We start from the raw sequence: 25,676 nt of genomic DNA, 5'->3' as shown, positions 1-25,676 counted from the left end.
GACTGCGCAGGCTTATATGGGACGACACTTTACGCACATGCATTAAAACCCCTTTACACATAGCACGGCTCAAATATTGTTTTGTTTTTCACTTGAATTGTTCACTGTTTTCCACAGTATTTCAATCATATCTTTGCAAGTCACTTAACCAACTCGCACAGTTCTTTGAAGCAAATTTACCAGTACTATAAAGTGCACATACTTTAGCCAGTAACTGACAACTGCCCTATTTGATTCAGCGGTAGGTGCAGAGGTGCAACAAAAGTGATTTCGTAACGAATCCCCACACAGGTCATGTGGATGGGCTGGAGGGCTGGATATCAAACCCTGAATAATCAGATTTGTAGTCAGGCTCTCAACCAGCCGAGGTAGCAGCCAGGTTCGAAATACCCATCACAAACTCATGCTATTTCACAGACAAAACAGCAGCCCTCTAGCGTTTTTTGGAGTAAGAACATGGTCTCAATAGTTTCAGATCCTGTGGTGGTAGGTAGGTGATTAAACATTCATCCACGCCAGTGAAACCAGTTGGGGACTGACAAATGAATCCAGATGCTGGACAATATGGTCGAATCATTTTTCCTTTATGTGACTTTAGCATCATATGATATGAGCTATGCTAAGTTAAAGTGGGAGGGGAGACAGGATCACATGTAAGTGAAAGGTGGGGGTCAAACAATGATTCAGTCCATTTTATTTTTCCACTCAGATATTGTACTGAAATTCATCAAAAAAAAGCCGGTAGGAATGGATCACAATAGTTAGGCTAGACCCCAGTCACACAATGAATTTTATTAATCAACAAATTTTTTGTACATTACAAAACAGTTGAATAATTTTATAATCCATTGTTTGATGACTCATCAGTCAAAGTTCAAACTAATTGAAAACTGACGACAAAATTCAACCTTTTTTTTAGGGAAATAACTTGTAGTAATTCATCAGCTATTTTGATTGTATGGGTCAGTGCTAAAATGTACTAAGTCTTTGCTGAAAAGATGTTATACATCATAGTTTTTTTAGCTTTGAGCTATTAATCTAATAAACGACAAATACATGTAGCCTGAGGCAAACAACATGTAAAGCAAGTAAGGTTACATGGTTTTTTAGTTGTTTGCAGAAATGTTTAATAGTAAACACAAGTATCACTGTATCATAAAACTATTGACATTTATCATTCATATGTAAAATCTCATACTAAAGATGAGATATTTTTAATAAAAAAGCAGTATGAAAATGTCATATTTTTTGTTACTTAAATGAACGAGTGATGTGTTTGTGAAACACTATGTCCCCATATATTTGACCTTTGACCTTGAAGGATGACCTTGACCCTTCACACATGCATGCCAAATATGAAGTTGCAATCTTGAATATTGCAAAAGTTATGGCAAATGTTAAAGTTTGCACAAACAAACAAAGCAACAAACCAACAGACAGGGCAAAAACAATATGTCCCCCACTATAGTGATGGGGGACATAAAAATATATGTTGTCACTTCTGATCTTTTATTGTTAATACTCAAAAAGAGTATTCATCCAAAACAGCAAAAAATTTGTTGAGAATTGGACAAGTCAAACAGAACAAACAAAATGGTCATACTCTCTAACGTAACAAGTGTTTATAATTTGAAATCGTATTTGCCAGTCAGAAACACTTATTTAATGGATTATAATTGTTAACTTTTGGTAACCAGTCGGGAACATCATTTTAGCAGAACTCAATTTTGATGATTATAATGGTCAAAGTCAAACAAGTTGATAACATGTGTAGCTGATTTAAAAGTTCTGTTAACAACCCATGCCCACGGCTATGAAAAGATGGATGCAAGTTGGGATTTACATACTGGTGGTTAGACAAGACTCCCTACTTACCATGCTCATAGTCTCGTATAACCTCCTCTTGGAAGTCTTGAAATAAATCCGAGCGGAATCTCTTTTCTAGCCCGTAGCTGAAGTACCGAAACAAGCACTCCACTCCATACCTGGAACAAGAAAGTGAATCTGGATATCAAAGCTCCGCAAAAACACTTTCCGCTCTTAAGGAATATTTCAATGAAAAGAAGTCTCTTCTATATGAAAATCCCGTGTAGTGGGAAAGTGTCGGTTTTGATCAGGCAGTACTGCAAGCTGCACGGGCTATGTTTTGGGAGGATACTTTATGAACATGAATTAACCCTTTGCATGCTGGGAAATTTGCAGTCTGCTAAAATGTCGTCTGCTGAATTTCTAAAATTAGCATTTTCTTCTTTTTTTTTCAAAGAATACCATTAGAATAGCAAACAGTTTGGATCCTGATGAGACGCCACGTTCTGTGGCGTCTCATCTGGATCCAAACTGTTTGCAAAGGCCTTTAAAATTCGGTTCCAGCGCTGAAAGGGTTAAATCCAGTGTTCCCAGACACCAGCTTAATTAGTAAAGGAGTGGTGCGATACAATCTTGTCTTTTTGTATAAAATAAGAAACATTAAACTGATAAAATCGCTGTTTAATAACACCAATATAGTAGTAAAAATTGTTTGATTAACTTGTTTTGATAAACAAAGTTAATGTGAGTACAATTTATGATCAAAATGATAATACATACATTTCAAAAAACGAGTTAAAAGTTAATAATAAAAATAATCAGTTATTAAAATTCATAGCTATATATTGTATTACTGTATTTCAAATGACCTGCAGATATTCAAGTGTTACTTCAACCACCATACTGTTATACATAAATGGGTTCCATAAACCAATGATTTACTTCATATCCTCTGACAAAAAAATTAAACAGACAAGATCTATGTTCATATACTTGGTAAATTGAATATTACTTATTTTGTGACAGCTGGTACCCTGCTAATGTTAACCTAGCTTACCGGTGTCCAGCTTGTGAGTCCTCAACAGCCAAAGTCTTGAACTCTGTGTACATTTTCTTGTTAAAATGCTGACGTAGAAAGAATGACCAGAATCGAAACAACGTGTTCATCTCTTGTGACAATCCAGGCCCCATCTTTTTACGTTCTAAAATTACAACACAATATTCTCCTGTCATATGGCATATAAAGTAAAACCAAAGCAAGAAAACGGGTAAATTTTTAACTAGTATTACAAATTTAAGACACATCAAATGTCTGTCATCAGATTACTAAATATTTCATCAAGCGCACCATACATTCCCCTATAAACCCACCCTCGGACACCCCAAAGACCAGCCAAAACTAGCCTCTGTCCGGCACAGCCTCTAAATGGCCCCTAATACAAGAGCTGAGTAATGGGGCCAACCCCTCCCAAGTATTGGCCCATGCCAGTGATCTATGTCCGGCCTTACGATGCCCACACGGTCTCTGTGTGGCCACCAAGATTTCAGACAATGGTGTACTCTGGTTAGAGTGTGCCTATGAAAACCTAGTCTCATCATCTGACAGACATCAAATTGATGCGAAGAAATCATAGTAACATATATTATAGTACTAACATTATATAAAAGGCACAGTGACACTAATATGATACAGAAACAATATAATAAGACATAGCTGGGCATGAAATAAAGCTCCAATTTTGTCAACAAAACTCCACAATTTTGTCAACAAGTCTTTACAATTTTGTCAACAAAAATCCACAATGTGTCAACAAATTCCTCGATTATGTCAACAAAACTTCATATTTTTGTCAACAAAACTCCACTATTTTGTGCAGACAAAACTGAAAAGTAAAATGTAGTTGTGTTCACGTACCCTTGACACACTTTGCGTGGTACTTGTGATATACATGCCACACAAACCCGTTATCACTGAGCAGCTCGTGTGATGGGTGCTGGAAGTTGGGGAATGCATGCGGCGTGCTGCTGTAGCTGCCATATGAGCCGTAGCTTGACGGGATATCACATTCACTGCAATGGAAATGACACAATTACTTCTGATTTATCCTCATTAAAGTTAGCCAAAAAACTATAGTTTCTAAATTATTGCCGTGTTAATTTAAAACAGTGACCTGATCTTTCACCGTCCATGAAAAAAAGTTTTGCATTATCCTCACGTTGCTGTTTAACAAATACCCTGTTTCATCCAAGATTAAAGCACTAAAGAACTATTGCATTCCAGTTTTGCGGACTAATTGACATACTATTTGTCCCCTCTAGTGAAACAACGGTATCAAACACACAGTTTGTTCAAATGTGCATGTTGGTAGGCTTACTCTGCCATTAGTAAAATCAGCAAGAGGCCACAAATTGACTGATTCGGCTCAAGAATTTATTTGGCTTTTTCTTTCCAATCATCTATTAAATAAACAAATGAATAACAAATCTGCGAAAATTGCAAATTTGGCTCATGAAAATATTTAGCAAAAAGAAAGCCCCAGCAGTCAGTTAAGGCTCTTTATTCTCAGAAAAAAATCCTAGCTACAATTTCAGGGAAAAAATTGTTCAATTTACTGGGAAATTGCATCATTTTAAATACATTTTTTTTGTGGGAGGACGAGGCCCAGGTCTGGCCATTGCTAAAGAATTTTAAAAAGCCCAGTCGATCTGGGATCTCACCTGTAGGAGGCTGAGTTGTTCCTGGAGCGCTGGGGCTTGTGCTCCTTGTAGTCCATCACCCAGCCAACATGGCCCTCTACTGGCGGGTTGCTCATGTGCTTCGTCTTGGCCTTGCGTGGCGTCTGAAAGTCAGCACAATAACAAATTCTCTAAATGTAAACGTGGGAACTATGAAATTTACATACAGGTGCTTTAAATATTAAATTACAAAAATCAGAACAATGAAATTCTCATCAATGTGCTCATAAGATTTTAAAATTACCACATCTAAAATTAATAAATCTGTACATGACATGTTTCAGAACATTATACCTTGCCCCACAGCTATGCAGTTTCTTCATTCTAATACTCAACATTAACTTGAAACAAGAGTGCCAAACTGTCACAAGATACGCCCGTTTGAAGGTTTTGGACAACTTAATAACTTTACCATGTCCCATATTTGAACTTGACTTACATATCATCTAGACACAAATTCTGACCAAATTTGGTGTAGATCAGATGAAAACTACTTCAATTAGAGAGCGGACACCATGCTAACTGTTTGAAATGCACTAAGTGACCTCGTGATCTAGTTTTTGACCCGCCATGACCCATATTTGAAATTGACCTAGATATTGTCTAGACACAACTTGTGACCAAATTTGGTGAAGATCGGATGAAAACTACTTCAATTAGAGAGCGAACACCATGCTAAATGCTTGAAATGCACTAAGTGACCCTGTGACCTAGTCTTTGACCCTGCATGACCTAAAATCGAACTTGAGCTAGATATTGTCTAGATACAACTTCTGACCAAGTTTGGTGATTATCGGATGAAAACTACTTCTATTACAGAGCGGACACCATGCTAAATGCTTGAAATGCACTAAGTGACCCCGTGACCTAGTTTTTGACCCAGCATGACCCATATTTGAACTCGACCTAGATATTGTCCAGACACCACTTCTGACCAAGTTTGGTGAAGATCAGATAAAACTACTTCAATTAGAGAGCGGAAACCATGCTAAATGCTTGAAATGCACTAAGTGACCCTGTGACCTAGTTTTTGACCCGGCATAACCCATATTCAAACTTGACCTAGATATTGTCTAGATAAAACTTCTGACCTAGTTTGGTGAAGATCGGATGAAAACTATTTGAATTAGAGAGCGGGAACTGCTGTGGCCGCCGCCTGATAGCCCACCAGTCCGCCCGGGTGCGTTTTTTAAAACGGGCGTGTAAAAATGACCAATCCTATTGCTTGTTCAAATTGATCTTTTCATTTCCATAAGACTTCAATTATACATGTTTGTAGTTGAGGAGCCGGGAGCTTTTACTCTTTTTGATTAGCAAATGGGACACAAATTTGGCAAAATGTTTGTTCTTTAATTCTAAACACATAAATCTTTCCCTCAAAACATTCCGCAAACTCCCCCCACATTTATTTTGTTAAATCTCTTTCATCAAACAGCAACCCACCTGTGGATCAGGTGGCTTTGTGGAATCCTTGGTGACCGGGTAGAAGCGCACTTTCTCGGAGTCCGTGCGCTGACGAGGTGTGCGGGACCCATGATCTCGCCTGCCTGGAGTGTTGGGCACATAGGTTGGAAGGGATTTGGCCATCTCGTCCTGGGCAGCTCTCGGACTAGGGACCTTCAACGCCTCCATCGTGGTATCCTCTGGGAGAGTGAAGAGAATTGTTGGAAGTCAAACAACAGAAAAGGTAAACTTTTTTAACACACTTTTAAGGGACTTAAAGTTGTTCAAGTGTTTCTTTTTCATATTTGTAAAGTCATCAATTACTTGACAGCAAACAAAAACAATTTTTTTAGTACGATCTTATTAAATGTTAATTCACCTAAAAATGTTCCTATCAATTTGGATAGAAACAACAAATATTGTTATCAAATATGATTTATAATAGTCCATAAAAACATATATACAACAATATTGCTAACACCTGTTTTAGTCATGAGTATTATGTAACTATTATTCAACAAGCTTCAGCAATCAAAGTATTCAAAGACAAATGGCTTTACATTTAAATCATTTCTGCAGTGACAAACATTATTCCTCACATTACCTGTCTCCGTAGTGACAGCTGAGGGGGGCGGAGGGGGAACTTCCTGTTCCTCAGCAAGTTTTGGAGGCACCATCTGTTCAAATGTCTCTTTTGATATAATGTTCACTGTCTTGAACTTCTCAAAGTCGTTCTACAATATAAAAAATGGGAGAAAACTTATCACTACTATTGTTATTTCACTGTGCATACCTCAGCCTGCAGAATTAAGAGTGATGTATTCGAATCCTATTTGAACTACCTCTGACCAGAAAATAATGATATACAATGGAAGTTTGAAATTCCTTCAAAAGAAGATCGTCTTAAGTAACAACTTTGCAGAAACAAATTAAAGAACATTTTCAATGGACATATATCACTTAAAACTTTGTGATTGTTTCAAATAATAGACAGTATACAGAAAAATTAAAGTAAAACTTTTTTTTTTTTTTTAAATAAACAGAGCAACAATGAGTTACTAATTGGACAACAAACTCATCATTTTTTAAACAATAGCTAAAGATCTGGAACTAAGGTTTTAATGGGAACTTCTTTTTTTTCTTGTTAAGTGGGTGGTTTAGAAGATCAATAGTGCTCCTGTTGTTAGAATGCTGGTTACATAAAAATACAGAGCCACATTTTAACGATATATGAGTTGGGTAATGAACTACAATCTTATCTAAGCATCAGACGCCTGATCAAAGTGTGGAATTTTACATCGAATCTTATACAGATTACAAGTCATGGGACGTACCGCAACAAGCTTGAGCATTCTTTTAATAAGGCTCCTCTCGATCAAATGTAACAGCAGTATGGTACATGTGTGTCAATAATTCTATATAAGGTACAATTACAAGCATGTGGAAGCAGGATATAACTCTAGCTTAAGTTTGCAGTCGCATCTGATATTATGTTTTTGCAACAACATCAATATTATTAAGCGTGTAATTATATTGTGTAAAATAATTCAGACTCAAAACTTGAAATAGTCTTTAAGCATCATGCTCAGTAAAAAGCAAACCATTGACAAAATAACCGTTTTGACCCATTTTGGCACAAGCATTTACATTTAAAGAGGTTAATGCGAATATACAACAATTTTCAACAATAAGCTGTCAGTATTTTCATTTCAGGTTATTATAATATAATAGAAATCAAGTGCACTATACAGTCAATAATCAAGCAGAAGCATTAAAATGTATATCATGAATAATGTTGGTCATCATTTTCATACACTGAAGTGATTCAAATATTTTAATTTTCATGGGGCACCAATAATCTTGGTGATCAACTGAATATGATAACTGGTAATTTGTCCAAGACATCACATATAAAAGTATGAATTTTGAACTAATGACAACTCATTTTTGTTGTTTTGATGTAGAAATATATAATACATAGGAATATTCATAAAAGTAAGCAAAATCAAATTTTTTAGTGAAAGACCCAAATAAATAAAAAACAAACCAAAGGTAAACGGGCATCCAATCACACTTCTTAGGAGGGGTTACACTACTAGCTAGGCACCTCAACTACAAAGCCATCACCAAGATGTCCACAAATGAATAACAAACCTTAAGTTTTGCTGCAATGGCTGATGTCATACCCACCATCAATTCGCTATCGTCCCACAGGTCCTGCTCGTAGTAATACAGCCCGTCGTTTATCAGCTTGTGCATCTCCGAAGTGATTTTGGAGCGCGGCGTGTGGTCGCCCGTCCGGTCTCCACCCGGATGTTTCCGGAACGCGGGAGGCGTCTGGGTGACGATGAGGATCTTGTTGATCTCACTGTCTGGTATCTCGTAGTCGTCGTCATCATCATCAGACCTGGATTATATGCAGTGGTTTTTTTCACCATTTTGGAAATGGGGTAGGGGCATTGGGAAAAATTACATAGTTTTAGACTAAAATTGATGTGTGTTGTTTTTTGGCTAAAAAGTATTTTTGAATTGAAAAAAAATGTTTTCAATAGTAGTTTAACTTAGGTTCAGCTTGTAGAGCTGCATAGAGAAATGAACTAAACATTGAATTTTAAGTTTATTTATTTATTATTATTATTTTGTAAAACCTTCAATTGGAAATGTTAGTCATTTGGGAAAAAATATACTTTTAAAGATTTGAAATGGGCCCAAATGTTGGCCACCTAAAACAACTGATATGAACCCAATAAAATGAAAGAATATACAATCATTAAATAAGATGGGTGCAAGAGTTACAAAATCTTCAAAATTTCTGGGTTGTTCTTTTTATTGAAAACAGCTGTTTTATGCTCAATTTTAGCGTATGTGTAGAATTCCATAACAAACTGGTTTCAGTTTTTGTTTGAAATCTATTATTCAATGTAATCTTGCGTATTGATTTACTCACTTTTATCACTGCTTAAACTAGTGCCCAATTGTCTAATCTTTGAAAATCTAAATATGTAGTTTTTCCATTACAGTGTATATAATTATTAACAATCACCTAAAATAATTGTTTTGCAATCCATAACAAGAATATGAACTAAAATTTTGACCACAGTTGCCCAGACTTACTTTCAATACTTTTTGCCTACAGGCCACATACAATCTAAGCGCCAAGCACAAGTTTTCACATTAAATGTAGTGGCCAAGCACAAGTTTTCACAGTAAATCTAGGGGCCAAGCAAACACAAGTTTTCATATACTGTGAAACCATTTATTTTCGTCAGCACGAAATTTCATCCTTTTTTAAAAAAATGACTATTTCGACAGCACTTAAATTCGTCCATTTCTGGTTTTGAAAAAAAAAGCGTCCGATTAGTTTGTAATGTTTGTAATACATGTAATACACGGTTGCGAAAAAATCGTGATGGGGAAAGAGGGATGACACTTGGTAGTCACTTGAAGGAGGTGGGCCTTGTTTGGCATATGCCAATTAACAAGTCTGTTATTTCAGGTGATAGTAACTGTCCCTTATTATTTTATGTCATTGACACGTTCTTTGTTATGATTAGCGGATAAGTGGGACTGAATAACTGTTAACGAGTGTTTTAAACAACGAAGGAACAGGTTTTTATGTATATGTACAAAAATAGTAGATGCAGTAAAAACCAAACAACCAAACACAAATCAATATGTTCTTTATTAATTTTTAATAAAAGCGCAGAATATATTTCAGTCAGGTGTTGATCACACATCGTCATATTTTAATTGCGTTTAATAGTATTGTCTTTAATCCAGAATCGCCGCGTGTTGGCTGTATAATCTGCAACACCCACGAAAAACACAATACACAATGGGTTATAAAGTTGTTAACAATTAGCGCTAATCAACACTATTCTACCTAAACAAAGTCGACGCATTTGATACAGCCTTATTGTATTCGCGTTTTACAGGAAATGTCAGTTGTCAGTACACTGTATAATGTACACCCCTTTGTGTCAAAACCTGATTGAACTTGAGTGTGAATAGTCGACTGTTTCATGTCCTTTGTATCAATACCATCAGGGTATCTGTACTATAAGTATACCAGTCTACAAACAAGGTGCGCGCTTCCGCATATGGGTATTCGGACGTTCAAAAAATTGACCTACGGTTTAGCGTTCATGCCGTCAAACGCATTTAGCAATATAACTCGTTTTTTTTCTCAATATTTCTTTACTTGCAAAAATACTAGTGGCTTATACCTTGCAATCTTTTTTTACTCGCATTTTGCGAGTGTGCAAGTGTTAATTTCGAGCCCTATGTATATGCGTGGATTACGCTGGATTTAAATGCCTCATGCCTACGGTAATTCAGTCTTATTTGTGTCAAATATGTGACATGATTGTTCGTTAGGATCTTGAATTCGTCCATCGGTCGAAGGACAAAAAAGACGAAAATTAATGTCTGACGAATAATAATGGTTTCACAGTAAATCTAGGGACCGAGCACAAGTTTTCACATGAAATATAGGGGCCAAGCACAATTTTGCACATTAAATGTAGGGGTCAAGCACAAGTTTTCATATGAAATCTAGGGGCCAAGCACAAGTTTTCACATGAAATCTAGGGGCCTGTGCATATGATTGTACACTATTAAATCTGCGGGCGCAACACAAGACTTTTCAGTAAAATATTACAATCACACGAGTTTTCTTATTAATTAAAGGGGCCCAGCGCAAAGTTTGCACATGAAATCTTGGAGCCCAGCGCTACGTTTTCACAAAATCTAAGAGCTCAGCACAAATTTTTCACAAAAAATCTTGGAGCCAAGCAATTTTTTTTAGATTAAATCCAGGAGCTCAGTACAAAGTTTTTTTTACATAAAATCTAGGGTTAGAAAGTGTTCACATAAAATCTAGGGGCCAAGCATAAGTTTACAAATAAAATCTAGGGGCCAAGCAAAAGTTTTTACATGAAATCTAGGGGCCAAGCACGTGTTTCCATATGAAATCTAGGGGCCAAGCACAAGTTTTCAAATGAAATCTAGGGGCCAAGCACAAGTTTTCACATGAAATCTAGGGGCCAAGCAAAAGTTTTCACATAAAATCTAGGAGCCAAGCACGAGTTTTCACATGAAATCCAGGGGCCAAGCACAAGTTTTCACATAAAATTTGGGGCTAAGCATATGAAATCTAGGACAAGTTTTCACATGAAATCTAGGGGCCCACGCAAATGTGTGTACAACATTAAATCTAGGGGCGCAGCACAAGACTTTTCAATAAAATATTGGGACCCAGAGAGATTTCAAAAAATATATATGGCCCCAACACACGAGTTTTCACATAATATATTAGAGACCACATAAAATCTAGCATCCCAGCGCAAAGTTTTCACATAAAATCTAGTATCCCAGCACAAACTTTTCACATAAAATTGTGAGGCCCAGCACTACATTTTCACATAAAATCTAGAATCCCAGCACTAAGTTTTCGCATAAAATCTAGGGGCTCAGCAATACTTTTCACATAGAATCTAGGGGCCCAGTTCAAAGTTTTCACATAAAATCTTGGGGTCCAGCTTTACATTTTCACATAAAATCTAGCATCCCAGCACAAAGTTTTCACATAAAATCGGTTGGCCCAGCACTTCGTTTTCAAATAAAATCTAACATCCCAGCACAAAGTTTTTACATAAAATCTTGGTTACTCAGCACAAAGTTTTCATATAAAGTTTTGGGCCCCAGCACTACATTTTCACATAAAATCAAGCATTCCAGCACTACATTTTCATACAAAATTTTGGGGCCCAGCACTACATTTTCACATAAAATCTAGGGGCTCAGCACAAAGTTTTCACATAAAATCTAGGGGCTCAGCAAGTTTTGAGACACAAGCCTCACAGGCTCATGCTTATTAATAAACTGAATTAATAATCAGGAAAAAATTATTTAAGAACTACTTACCACTCTGTAAAATTATTTCTCCTGCCAACTCCTTCAAATTCTGTCATCTCCTCATCAAACATGAAGTCCAGCTCCTCTTGCTGAGGCCTGTCTTCACTGCCAGTGGGATCCTGTACATGAGTAGCAATTGTTGTTTTATATTTGAGAATCGTTCTAGGAAAACTTGGCATAATGCTGGAGCATAAATGGTCATCTAAGATAACCTGTTTAGTCGGCACAGGCTAATCAGGGACAACACTTTCCGCTTGTATGGAATTTTGGCTTATACAAATTCTCTTCTAAACCAAAAATGTACTTTACGTTTTGGAAAGTGTCATCCCTGATTAGCCAGTGCAGACTGGAAAGTGTCATCCCTGATTAGCCAGTGCAGACTGCAGGAAAGTGTCATCCCTGATTAGCCAGTGCAGACTGCAGGAAAGTGTCATCCCTGATTAGCCAGTGCAGACTGCAGGAAAGTGTCATCCCTGATAAGCCAGTGCAGACTGCAGGAAAGTGTCATCCCTGATAAGCCAGTGCAGACTGCAGGAAAGTGTCATCCCTAATTAGCCAGTGCAGACTGCAGGAAAGTGTCATCCCTGATTAGCCAGTGCAGACTGCAGAAAAGTGTCATCCCTGATTAGCCAGTGCAGACTGCAGGAAAGTGTCATCCCTGATTAGCCAGTGCAGACTGCATGAAAGTGTCATCCCTGATTAGCCAGTGCAGACTGCAGGAAAGTGTCATCCCTGATTAGCCAGTGCAGACTGCAGGAAAGTGTCATCCCTGATTAGCCAGTGCAGACTGCAGGAAAGTGTCATCCCTGATTAGCCAGTGCAGACTGCAGGAAAGTGTCATCCCTGATTAGCCAGTGCAGACTGCAGGCAGTGATTTTTTTTGCTCAAATTTACAGCCGAATTTCGGCTGCTTCCCAAGCGCAAAAATACACGTTTTTTCCCAAAATTCTGACCAAAATTTCCCAAAAAAAGCCCAACTTCAAAAAAAAAAAAATAATAATAATTTTTTTTTTTTTTTTTAGAAAGAAGTCTCATATAACTTAATTATGATTTCTTAAATCTAGGTCTCAACTTTATTTTTTAAACATCTTACAAAATATATAACTTGAATTTAGTCATTTTTGTCCATAAATCATTCCCAAACTTGCCACTTTTATTGATTAAAAAAAACCAATTTGACCAGACTCCTTTTCTAGAAAACTCCCTGAACATGCACTTAAACACAATATCACTTCTGTTACTTATAATCCTATTTATAATGCTTAATTTTTCCCAATTTCATGGTTTATTGCGCTATTTTTCCCAATTTCACGGTTTATCGCGCTAATTTTCCCAATTCAAAAGGCACAGGCTGTAACAAATTAAAGCAAAAAAAATCACTGGCAGGAAAGTGTCATCCCTGATTAGCCATTGCAGACTGCAGGAAAGTGTCATCCCTGATTAGCCAGTGCAGACTGCAGGAAAGTGTCATCCCTGATTAGCCAGTGCAGACTGCAGGAAAGTGTCATCCATGATTAGCCAGTGCAGACTGCACAATATAATCTGGGACATCACTTGACACACATGCATTAAGCCCAGATCTCAGAAAGAACCCCATTTAATAACTGCTACATTTCTTTGTTTTCATATCAATATTGTGTGATATCATCATCAGAAAGGAAGACAATATTTTCACATGCCTTAAATTTCAAGATGAAACAAAAACATATCATAAAAAGAGCACCGTATGACGGGTGCCAATGCTCGGCTGCGGGTGCAGTTTTGAATAAATGAAAGCTTGTCAGATTTTTTTTTTTTAGACGAGCTGGCTATGACAATACCTCGGGTTTTCTCCGAAAACAGCAGAGATAAAAAATTAAGAATATTAGTATGTTTGGTTTACAATACCAGCTGTGATAATATGTACCCTTTTCTACTACTTAAGGAATGAAATGTGATGTTAATGACATCAAATATTGTATGCTCATAAGTATGCACACTTATAAACATGTGCATGGAACTTTCAATGCATGGTTAATAATTTAATGTATCAAATAAACAAGAGCTGTCACAATAGGATGACTTATGCCCCCTATAAACGCTTGATAGAAGTTATGAGCTTTTTTAGAAACCTAAACATGGACCCTAAGTTCAAGGTCACAGGGGTCAAAATTTGTGTGCGTATGGAAAGGCCTTGTCCATATTAACATGCATACCAAATATGAAGGTTAAATCTAAAAAAAAAGAAGTTATGAGCATTTTTCAAAACCTAAACGCTGATTTCGAAACCTTAACGCGGACCCTAAATTCAAGGTCAAGGTCAAAGGGGTCAAAGTTTTTGTGCGCATGGAAAGGCCTTGTCCATATACACATGCATACCAAATATGAAGGTTATATCTCAAGGGACATAGAAGTAATGAGTATTTTTCGAAACCTAAACGCAAAGTGTGACGGACAGACGGACAGTCCGATCACTATATGCCCCCTTTTCTTCGAAAGGGGGCATAAAAATTGTACACAGACGATTAATTAAGCGGTGAATACACAACCTTTCATTTGATGGTTGTTAATACAAATTGATGTGTGATTAGTTATGTCACTTGAATATTGAAGACTACCAATTTTTTTGATTGGTCATTCAAAGCATCGTTTGCATAGTAATGGTGACTTATAACCTTGTCAGATTTATCTGACGGGTTTCTCTGAGTCGTGTACCTTCTTTCTCTTTTTCTCCTTCCTGTCTTTAGCTCGTTTCTTGACCTCCATCCACTCTCCCTGGAGCTCCGGGGCGCTGGAGGACAGCTTGGGGGCATAGATGTCGTCTTGTCTACTCGACTGCCTGCCTAAGCGATGGTCATCATCTCCATTGTCTGAAATAGGGGGGACACTTAATTGATTAGTGGTCACCAATTCTCCGAGCCTTGTTCTGGGAAACAGCTGTTAATGCATGTGAATTAAAGTGTCTTCACAGGCTAGTCAGGGACGAAACCTTCCACCTTGACTAAATTTTTGCTAACAACAAACTTCCCTTAAAAAAACAACAACAACATAAAAGCCGAAAGTTTTGTCCCTGATTAGCCTGTTCAAAAGCACAGGCATATCTGGGATGACAATTTACACACATGCATTAAGCCCCGTTTTTTCAAAGCAGGGCTCAATTGTATTGACAAGACTGCCTTCATTGGACTTATATTGCACAAGAGTGCAATTTAGTGGCTTTTTAACAGACAATTAAGAATTGATAATTTGAATCAAACAAATCTTAAATTGTATAACACATACAAAAAGAAGTTGCCCTTACTCCAAAAAAGCAAGTGACTTGATGAAAAGCAAGTGATTTCATAATTGCTACATATACCTGCCTAAAAGCAAGTGATTTCATAATTGCTACATATACCTGCCTAAAAGCAAGTGATTTCATAAGAGGCTTTACTTGTTATTTGAATAAAATTAAAGGGTAGATACATATACTAATGAAGAAACCAAACAGGTTTATTAACTTTTATCTACAACTTTTAAAATAATTTATAACTTCTCTTCCTCAACAATGTCTCACCAGATTGTCCCGTGAAGGAATACATCTTCCCAGGTACAAATTCCGGCACGTCAGCGTGAAGCTGACCGGGCACAAACTCTGGGACGTCCGGTTGAAGTCGTGTGGCAGCCAGTGCCCCAGGGTTGATGGCCATCGAGTCCTCCAGGGGCCACTTCTCGGGCTCTTTGATTCCTCGAACCCGAGTGCGATCCTCCGACAACTCTAGGCATGAGCTCTCCACCAGGGACTGTTTTAGAAAAATACTGTGTATTTACTTTTCATTTAAGTTTGATGTTTGGGTTTTTCATACTAGCATAACTCATAGAATTCCATTCCTTTATGGCAGGATTTGGTGAGAAGCCCTTACTAGGCCTGTAGAAATATTTAAATGTAATGTCGCATTTTGCAATATTGGTTTTCCATAGTGTATGTCATAACACTTTTCAAGACTGATAATACAGGTCTTCAATTTGACATTTGCTTTTTTTATTGCCCGAGTTTTATTTTTCAACCTGCAAAAATTAAATGCTATCAATGGACTATATATCTCCATACCTCTACTATGAGGGCCACATTCTGGGTGAGAGCCTGCACTCTGTGAAAACTGGCAATCAAACTGATTGGTATCCAACCACCCTTCTGCATCTTGCGGCGCAGAAAGAAGTCTCTCTGCAGATTCTCCTCACTGAAGTAGTATTCACTGGAATAGAAGAAAAGCAGCCCATATATGTCTTGTTCTGAGAAAACTGGGCTTAATGCTTGTGCGTAAAGTGCCGTCCCAGATTAGCCTGTGCAGTCCGCACAGGCTAATCAGGGCCGACACTTTCCGCTTTTATGGTATTTTTAGTTTGAAGGAAGTCCCTTCTTACCGAAAATCAAGTTTAAGCGGAAAGTGTTGTCCCTGATTAGCCTGTGCGGACTGCACAGGCTAATCTGGGGCGACACTTTACGCACATGCATTATGACCAGCTTTCACAGAACATGACACATATGTACTTAACCCTGTACCATTCAGATAGCCATTTTGACATGTTTGTAGTCCCTTAGAAAATCATTTAATTAGGGACCTTCCTTACTAGATTCAAGTTTTCAAGGCTTCATTACAAGCCCTCAAGTACTGATGAGCAGCAAACAGCATAAAACCTGAACAGAGCTAATCACTGGCAGGATGTTCTGGTTTTATGCTGGTTGCATATAGTCTTTTTTACTTTGCTTCTGAGCATCACATCAACTGTAGGGGTAGCCATTTCATCCATACTGCCCTTTAGTGCCCAGGTTGTCAAAAAAACAGGCATGCAGGTATGCTGACAAGGTATCATGAAAGTCTGGACAAAAGTCAATCAGCTTATGATAGATTGGGAACATCGGCCTTTTTAAAGAAATGAATTATTAAATTCTTAAAATGAGTATTTTTAATTAAATATGCCCATGTGGGTCTGATTCAAAATCAGTTCACTTTGAGAAATTTAGGTTAGTTCTCTTCCAGAGATTGTTTTGTATTGTTGAACATTTCTCCTATAAATTCTTTTGCTCAACACAATACTAGACATGTTTGTTTTCTAAATTTGTGAAAATAAGTGTTTTCAAGGCTTTGTCAGGATTTTGGTCAGATTTTACTGCATAAGTCTTTTGCAACTTCATGACAACAATTAAAACTAAGTAATACAAGTCAATATGAACCGCATTCAAGCAATGGTAACCAATAAGTTACTTCTAATATTTGATTATATTGATTTTATTTAATATCGAATTATCAGCAAGCAATTTGTTACGTACTTTTCCCACTCTTACAGTGGCCAACCCAATGAACATTTTCACAAACTGAATAAAGCATTAGGCATTTAACATACATTTGCTTTTTTACATAGTCCTTGATAGTTGCATCATCGAGGTATGGCATGCTGAAGAAGAACGGCCCCTGGGTGGGGTTGCTGAACAATGCTGGGTCCGTAACTGCATAGTGCATATTGGGACCTGGAAACATATAGAATGGATGGAAATCACATGATACAAAAGAATAGAACAAGGATGGAATTTTCAGCCTTGGTAGTTTTCAATTTCTTTCAAGGAAAAGAATTGCTGATGTAATGTGCCACACATACCTGTAAGACTATCTGCATCTATCCTGCCACCCCGCCCCCTGCCGCCACCTCGGCCTCCCCTTCCCCTCATTCCTCCACCTCCCCTGCCACCCCGTCTGGCATGGCCACCCCTGGGGCTGGGAGGGCGCATGTCCTTACGCCAATTCTCTGACTCTGAGCCTGTAAAGTGTGAATAAATGGTATTAACTCTCTTTTATATCATTAAAAAATAATGTTTCATGACATGAAAAAGAACAACAGAAATATTTTCAATTGTCTTTTATGAAGCATTAAATTATGGCTAAAGCTTTGCAGTCGTTTTATTCTGTATATATAAGCAGTGTTCTCCGGAAGCACCAGCAGCTGGCGATTTCACCGGTTACATTCAATCTAGATGCCGGCTTCTTTCCCAAAAATATCAATTGAAATATTTCAAATACAACAGTTTTATTGCTTAGTAGCCAGCTACTTTGAAAATATAACTGGCTTCTAAATTTCTTCGGTTGAACACTGTATATGGAATGGGATCCAATGCTGAAAATCATATTCAAATATTCGTTGGTCATTATTCCAATATTCAATTTGTGAAACTTAGATTTAAATGTGAATGTGAATTTTAAATTAAAAGAACAGGTAGTATCCACTTACCGGTAAGATCTAGTAAATATACAAGACAATTTAAGACTCAACATTTAGATTTTTTGAAGAAACAAGAGACGTGTTCGTCAGAAACACAATGCCCCCTACTGTGCCCCTTTGAAATAATTTTGTTGTTGTTGTTTTTGACCTTTGACCTTGAAGGATGACCTTGACCTTGAACATCCACCACTCAAAATGTGCAGCTTCATGAGATACACATGCATGCCAAATATCAAGTTGCTATCTTCAATATTGCAAAAGTTATGGCCAACGTTAAAGTTTTTTTCCCGGGTGGACGGGCAGACTGACATACTGACTGACAGACACTTCAACTGCTGTATACCACCCTACAGGGGTCATAAAAACAAACAGTACTTAACGTCATAAACTAGGAAATTTCAATTTCCAAATTCCAAAAAGATTGACATGCAATAATCTTACCAAATCTATTGCGTTCTGGTCTGTTTCTTTCTGCAGCCTTTTCAACCGCAGAGCCACTGCGGTAAGCTCTACCTGCACTTCTACTGCGCCTGTGACGACCTGACTTGTGATCAATATTCATAGGAACCCACTTCTGCTTGGCGCCTGAAGAACAAAGGAATCTGGTTTTTATATGGTTTGTTTTCAATCATTAAGAAAGTGCGCCTTCTTCTGTGAAAACTGGGCTTAATGCATATGCTTAACCCTTTCAGTGCAGGAACCGAATTTTGAAGGCCTTTGCAAACAGTTTGGATCCAGATGAGACGCCACAGAACGTGGCGTCTCATCAGCATCCAAACTGTTTGCTATTCTGATAGTATTCTTTGAAAAAAATCGAAGAAAATGCTAATTTTAAAAATTCTGCAGACGACATTTTTGCAGAAGACAAATTTCCCAGCATGCAAAGGGTTAAATTGTTGGTCGTCTCAGATTAGCCTCATGTTTACACTAAACATGTTATCGTGCTTATCTGCACTTTGTTTTCCCTATGTCTTAATATTCTTCATCTGAAGGGCCCCTCCAGCTTTCCAAAAACATGGAACAATTAACACTGACTGCATTCCATTACTACATGTACATATAAATAAGTCCATGGACAAACATTATTTCAATTTGGGTCGATATGAATTGAAAAATACTACAGATGTTTGATATCATGACAGTATTAATTTTAATACACAAACAAAATTTATCCAAACAAGATGGCAATTATGGCCCTGAAGTGCTGAACTGAGTTAAATGTACAATTGTTGAAAACTCAACCTTGTCACACAGTTTCTAGCCTGACTTGACCCAGATGGCCTTGACATTGCCAAACATTCTGACCATGTTTGATAAATATTGAGTCTAGTACGAGTCCTCTAAAGTGGTAACAAGGCTTTTCTTAGAATCAACCTGGTGACCTAGTTTTTGGAATCACATGACCCAGATTCGAAATTAGGCTCGATAATGGTCAAAATAAACATCCAGACCATATTTCATAAAGATTGCATGATGCCATCATAAATATGGTATCAAGTGTGGTTGCAATGTTTTTTTTAAGATTCGAATGGTGACCTTGATTTGGGGCGCATGTGTCCGAGATTAAAATTTGGCCTTGATATTTCCATGATAAACACTCTGACAAAGTTCCTTGATATTTCCATGATAAACACTCTGACAAAGTTCATTGATATTTCCATGATAAACACTCTGACAAAGTTCCTTGATATTTCCATGATAAACACTCGGACAAAGTTCCTTGATATTTCCATGATAAACACTCGGACAAAGTTCCTTGATATTTCCATGATAAACACTCTGACAAAGTTCCTTGATATTTCCATGATAAACACTCGGACAAAGTTCCATCAACATCTGATAAAAAATGAAGCCTCTAGAGAGGTAATGAGCTTAAAGTTGCTGACTCACAATTGTTGAACACATACTTAGGGTGATATTGGATCACAATAATTCACATGAGCCCTTTGCGTTAAGGTCAGCTTATAACTTTGCAAAGATGTCTCAAGAATTATTCAGCCTGTTAAAATAAGGATAAGCTTAAGGTAGCGCACCTCTAATGATTTCCTGCGATTTACTTTACGATCATTGCCGATCTTCAATGATCGGTTATTTCCGAGAGATGCATTTTATTTTTTTCAAACTTCGAATTTTGATATGTGTTAACCTAATTCATTTAGAATACATTATTTTCACTATAAATATTGACTTTGATCCAATTATCATCTGAAAAATACGATTTCGCGATTTCTTCAAAGAATGACGAGCCTTTTTACCTGTTTACTTATGGATATCTTATTTAAGGTTGCACTGATGTGAAGTTGTCGTGGCCGAGTGGTTAAGGCGATGGACTAGAAATCTTTTGGGATCTTCCCGCGCAGGTTCGAATCCTGCCGACATCGCATACTTTTTGCTACACGTTTTATTTCTTTTCTAACGTAATTTGATTTAATATAGCATATAAGCTATGTTTATTGTTAAATATGTTGAAAATTGTATGCACATCCTTCAATTTTTTAATTTAAAACAACGTTATGGCTAAATGGGGTAATATACTGCTGAAAATATGAATGATGCATGTTGCATTTTTATTTCAAAAAGTAAACGGTAAATCTGTCTATTTCTTGGTATATAGTGCTGTATATAGTGTTTCTATAAAAACTAAGTTTAAAATATAATTCAAATGATACCATTTTGAATTTAATGAAACTTTGTTTTTAACCGACCCAATTTTTACTTGGCTGAAATCACTTACATTTCATGGCGCTATTCCATAGATAACAATTTGTAAAAAATAAATGTCTGTAAAAGAATACTTATTTCATCTTGTTAAAACTTTAAACACCTTTACTGCATCTGTACACACCAACTGCATGCCCATATTTGGAAATTTGAATGAATTATGGAACTTTTATATACCCCAGGGATGAAAATAAACTGGACAAAAGCCGAGCGTGAGGGTGGTTTTGAAAAAATAGGTATGTTTTTTTTTTAAAAACATGGAAAGCCTACCTACAAATTTGCATGTAGTTCAGTGAAATGATGCTGATTAGGAAAATAATTAATTAAATTACATTTGGATATGTGCCCATTAGGGGTGCGCTACCTTAAGCTCACTTTTCCAATCAAAAGTTTAATTAAAGAATTATTGAAACATTACAACATTAATTTGAAGTGTATGCAAAATAAAGTTTAAACACTTCAAATACTCTTTTTTTACAACACGATAAACTTTAAAGTAGTAATATGAATCAATAAACATGGTTCAAAAAGAAATCTCAAACCTAAATTCAAGCACTTTTCAAGGACTTTCCAAGGCCAAATATTCATTTTCAAGTCCGTAAACTGTAGTTTCCTTTAAAAAAATGCATTTTCCATTTGCTTGGATTGGTCTTTCTTGTTTAAACTTTCATCAAAAGACACTGAGTACTGAGACACTGAGTACTGTCCACTAATTAAGTTATAGAACTATCAAGTACAGTTTTGAAATGTTCAGCTAGCCCCAAAACAGCCACATAATTATGCTTTGCTATGGTACTGTCATGGAACACAACCTGAAAAAACTTTGTAATGTTTTTATTGGAATTAAAGGATGGTTGTGTGCAAACGGTATAAATACCCAAAATACTTTCGCGTTCAACATATCATTTTTTTAAACGAATTTGTCTATGGATGTCTGCGAGTTTGATACTACAGCTGAAAGTTGCGAAGGTCCTGGAATTTGAATCTTCTATCTGCACACTCTCTGCATGTGGCTGTGCCTTCCTGGTTCGACACAGATGGGCTGTTGTTTTTTTAAGTCTGTTTTAGATTTAACAGTTTTAACAATAGTACCTTCCTGTTTAACAAAAAACACATCGCAGGAACCCTGTTTGCTTCTCAATTTCATGTTTTCTTTGAGCAGGGATTTCAATAGATTTTAGAAACCAGGAGTCAATGACCCCTGGATTGAAATTTTGAGGAGTCAAATTGAAAAATGCTAGGGTCAATTTTGAAGCATGTTAATTATGTTTTCGTCTGTATTATTCATTTTTTTTAGATAAAAAGATGCTCTAAGAGTAACACAATATCTTTAAAAGTTATACTTCTTCAATTATGAAATAACATTCCATGATACATAACACAACATATTTTAATGAATTGGTACACACAGATAATGACAAAATATAAATAATTGGTGCGAACAATACAGACTAAGTTTTTCAAAAACAAAACATGTTCCTTTCACAACTTTTATTATTTCTATCACTATACTATGTTTATATGTAAAAACAATAAATGCTCATTAAAATCTACTTCATCATAACACATTTAAGTCTTTTAACATATTTAAGTAATTTAAGATATGTACAGGTAGCACCTTTTCATCATATATTTATGATCATTACATGTATATTATCATCATCCCTATCATAGCTTCTGTAACAAAATACAATCAAACTGCATGGACCGTCACCATCTAGTATATCTATTACTGTTTATCCGAATACTATTCATGTCCGAAATATGTACACTTAAGAATGCCTTACCTGTAGAAGTTTAACTTAAATAATCAAAATTTTCCTTGTTGTTATCTGGTTTAAAAAACCTAATCAAATGTTTGTTAAATCCAGTAAATGCTTTCTCCATTATTGAATAACCATTACTCGTAATTTGAATCTGTTGTTGTTGAATCGCCAGCTTTGAATTGAACGTGGGTTTAATGTTAATTTACAATACGTTCGGCATTTACCATGTCGAAGGTCATGACGCAGCAATTTAATTTAACTCGGATAATTTATATCTAATCAAGAAAATGTGTTTTCTCAATGTTTATGCGTAGTATTAGGACTTGTTAGTATAACAAATGCACTGTGATTCCAGTTTATATAAGATGGGTGTTACTCTTAATGATCGGTTGATTTACAAACTGACAAAACTCGCTTGACTTACTAGTGGATCTACGTAATAAATGGACCTTAGATCAATTTTGTTTTTTCTTTAATTATTTTTGCCGACTTTCTTTAAACGTGCCATCTGCAAAGTCTGCAAAAACCCTGCAATTATTGGATTGTCAATCAATTATCACGTAATCACTGCTGCTAATTACGCACGCACTATTTAGACGGTGACATGTGTATTGGAAGAGATGAGATAAGATAAACAACGACCAGGGTATTCCTTCGATTATAGACCGAGTTTTAAAAACTGAAACATTAATGTCAATTAGGAGCACAACGGGATTTATTACCATGGAACTCAAGATGCTAACTGACTGACGCATGGGTCAAATTTTCTATGTGTCAAAATGACGCACGGCAGAAAAAAGGGTTGCGTCAAAAGCGAGTCGTTTTTAATTTGCTCGCGACAAAACGCAGGATTCTGCGTCTATTGAAATCCCTGTTTGAGGGTTTTCACTTTCTTGTGGCTTTTCAAAGCGCTTTCCTCCATACCCCCGACATCAATGGTCTTCATACAGACCCAACAATGTGCTTTTTCGAATGTCATTTGTTTTCTGTACCCAGGAATATTCAGTTAACCACACTGGTTTGAAACGACACTTCCCCATTGCTGCGTTTTCACTCGCGAAAATTGATCTCAATGGAGAACCTCTGACGTAGCACACATAATCTGTGAGGTGTACACATAACATTTCGTACTCAATATTGTACGAAACTTATATTTCGTACTCAACTTTTTGCGCGAAGGAATCTATGATACATTTTCGTAATATTTCCCATAAGAACGATTTAAGTTTATAATTAAAGCCATGATAAAAGTAATTTTGAGCAGAAATAAACATTTTCAAGGCTTTTTTACATGAACTAAGCACTTTTCAAGCACTGTTTTAAGGCCAACCTTTCTTCAAGGGCTTTTCAAGCCTAGGACTCGTTTTCAAGCACTTTTCAAGCCCTGTGCGAACCCTGATAAAATAACTGACTGAAGCCAAATTGAGTAACCTGGCTTAACTTGTTCTGAGAAATTGGGGCCAGTTCTGTTTTTCCTTTGGCCTTATATATCTGATTATAAATAGCATACAATAAAAGTTTATTATTGAACACTATTAAACAAAAGTACATAACAACCGAATCAATAACTTGCTTATCTGATCAAGACATGTAAAGCACATACAACAGTCACACAATGTAACCTTGAATCATTTATTATTTAACATTTTCTCAGCAGATTTTGCATATCATAATGATGTCATGTATATATCATCAGGACATTACATGGTATTGCTGCTTTTTCAACATCTGGTGGAGAACTAATACATATAGCAAATGTTTAAGCATGATCATCATTCTCACATTTGAAACTAGAAATGGCGCGGCAGAGGCCGACGCGTATCCCCACGCCGAATGTTTGACCTAGGTGTGCCCCAGGGTTGGTAATGGGGCCATGCATAGCTGAGATTGACCGTATTGTCATAAGAGAAGTTCATCATCAATTAGAAGTGAATTGGTGTAGAAATGAAGAAGTTATAGTAAAAGGCAATTTTGGGTGGGTGTGACATATGTGGGCAGGGCGCCCCAGGGTTGGTAATTGTGCCATGCATAGTTGAGATTGACCGTATTGTCATAAGAGAGGTTCAGTATCAATTTGAAGTGAATCGGTGTAGAAATGAAGAAATTATAGTAAAAGGCAATTTTGGGTGGGTGTGGTCTATGTGGGCGGGGCGCCCCAGGGTTGGTAATGGGGCCATGCATAGTTGAGATTGACTGTATTGTCATAAGAGAAGTTCAATATCAATTTGAAGTGAATCGGTGTAGAAATGAAGAAATTATAGTAAAGGCAATTTTGGGTGGGTGTGGTCTATGTGGGCGGGGCCCCAGGGTTGGTTATGGGGCCATGCATAGTTGAGATTGACCCTAATGTCATAAGAGAAGTTCAGTATCAATTTGAAGTGAATCCGTGTAGAAATGAAAAAATTATAGTAAATGGAATTTTTTGGTGGGTGTGGCCTATGTGGGCGGGCGCCCCAGGGTTGGGATTGGGGCCATGCATAGTTGAGATTGACCCTAATGTCATAACAAAAGTTCAGTATCAATTTGAAGTGAATCCGTGTAGAAATGAAAAAATTATAGTAAATGGAAATTTTTGGTGGGTGTGGCCTATGTGGGCGGGGCGCCCCAGGGTTGGGAATGGGGCCATGCATGGTTGAGATTGACCGTATTGTCATAGGTGAGGTCCAGTATCAATTTGAAGTGAATCGGTGTAAAAATAAAGAAGTAAATGTAAAATAACCTAAAAAAATGAGTGATAATTTCTGACGCGGCCCCACCCCAACCCCTATAACTTTTGACCCAGGGGTCAGATCAAAATTCCAAATAGTGCAGGGTCGCACATATGCTCATAGCTACCATGTGTGTAAATTTCAAGGTTCTAGTGCTTTTAGTGTAGGAGGAGATAGTGGCCAGGACGGACGGACAGACAGACGGACGGACGGACAGACGGACGGACGGACGGACGGCGGAGATCACCACAATATCCCCACCTTTTTTTCAAAAAGCGTGGGGATAATAACTAATGGTATAATGACAAAATGTGTCAGCTGTCTTACAATCTACTCCCAATTAGCT

General features: G+C 37.0%; 1 protein-coding gene and 2 non-coding genes across 8 annotated transcripts in view; 1 reads left to right on the top strand and 2 right to left on the bottom strand.

The window, feature by feature from the left end:
• LOC127857685 (la-related protein 1B-like) overlaps nt 1–25,676 on the bottom strand; it is an 85,661-nt gene that overhangs the window by 8,830 nt on the left and 51,155 nt on the right. For 5 of the 6 annotated variants that reach the window (XM_052394300.1, XM_052394301.1, XM_052394303.1 and 2 more), the window contains exons 4-17: nt 18,577–18,720; nt 17,518–17,676; nt 17,266–17,389; nt 15,971–16,115; nt 15,437–15,662; nt 14,596–14,750; nt 11,911–12,020; nt 8,140–8,392; nt 6,590–6,719; nt 5,986–6,185; nt 4,525–4,646; nt 3,722–3,876; nt 2,864–3,008; nt 1,876–1,985 (exon numbers count right to left, since the gene is read on the bottom strand). In XM_052394300.1, coding sequence (XP_052250260.1) covers nt 1,876–1,985; nt 2,864–3,008; nt 3,722–3,876; nt 4,525–4,646; nt 5,986–6,185; nt 6,590–6,719; nt 8,140–8,392; nt 11,911–12,020; nt 14,596–14,750; nt 15,437–15,662; nt 15,971–16,115; nt 17,266–17,389; nt 17,518–17,676; nt 18,577–18,720 — 2,178 coding nt within the window. The remainder of the gene's footprint in view (nt 1–1,875; nt 1,986–2,863; nt 3,009–3,721; nt 3,877–4,524; nt 4,647–5,985; nt 6,186–6,589; nt 6,720–8,139; nt 8,393–11,910; nt 12,021–14,595; nt 14,751–15,436; nt 15,663–15,970; nt 16,116–17,265; nt 17,390–17,517; nt 17,677–18,576; nt 18,721–25,676) is intronic. The other variant, XM_052394302.1, reaches the window with a different exon arrangement.
• On the bottom strand, nt 3,120–3,410 carry LOC127859093 (small nucleolar RNA U85). The gene has a single exon (XR_008039281.1). It is a non-coding gene; the product is annotated as a small nucleolar RNA U85 (small nucleolar RNA).
• On the top strand, nt 20,435–20,516 carry Trnas-aga (transfer RNA serine (anticodon AGA)). The gene has a single exon. It is a non-coding gene; the product is annotated as a tRNA-Ser (tRNA).

Source organism: Dreissena polymorpha, chromosome 14, assembly GCF_020536995.1.
Source record: "Dreissena polymorpha isolate Duluth1 chromosome 14, UMN_Dpol_1.0, whole genome shotgun sequence".
NCBI classification, from domain to species: Eukaryota; Metazoa; Mollusca; class Bivalvia; order Myida; family Dreissenidae; genus Dreissena; species Dreissena polymorpha.
This window is presented reverse-complemented; position numbering and strand designations above follow the sequence as displayed.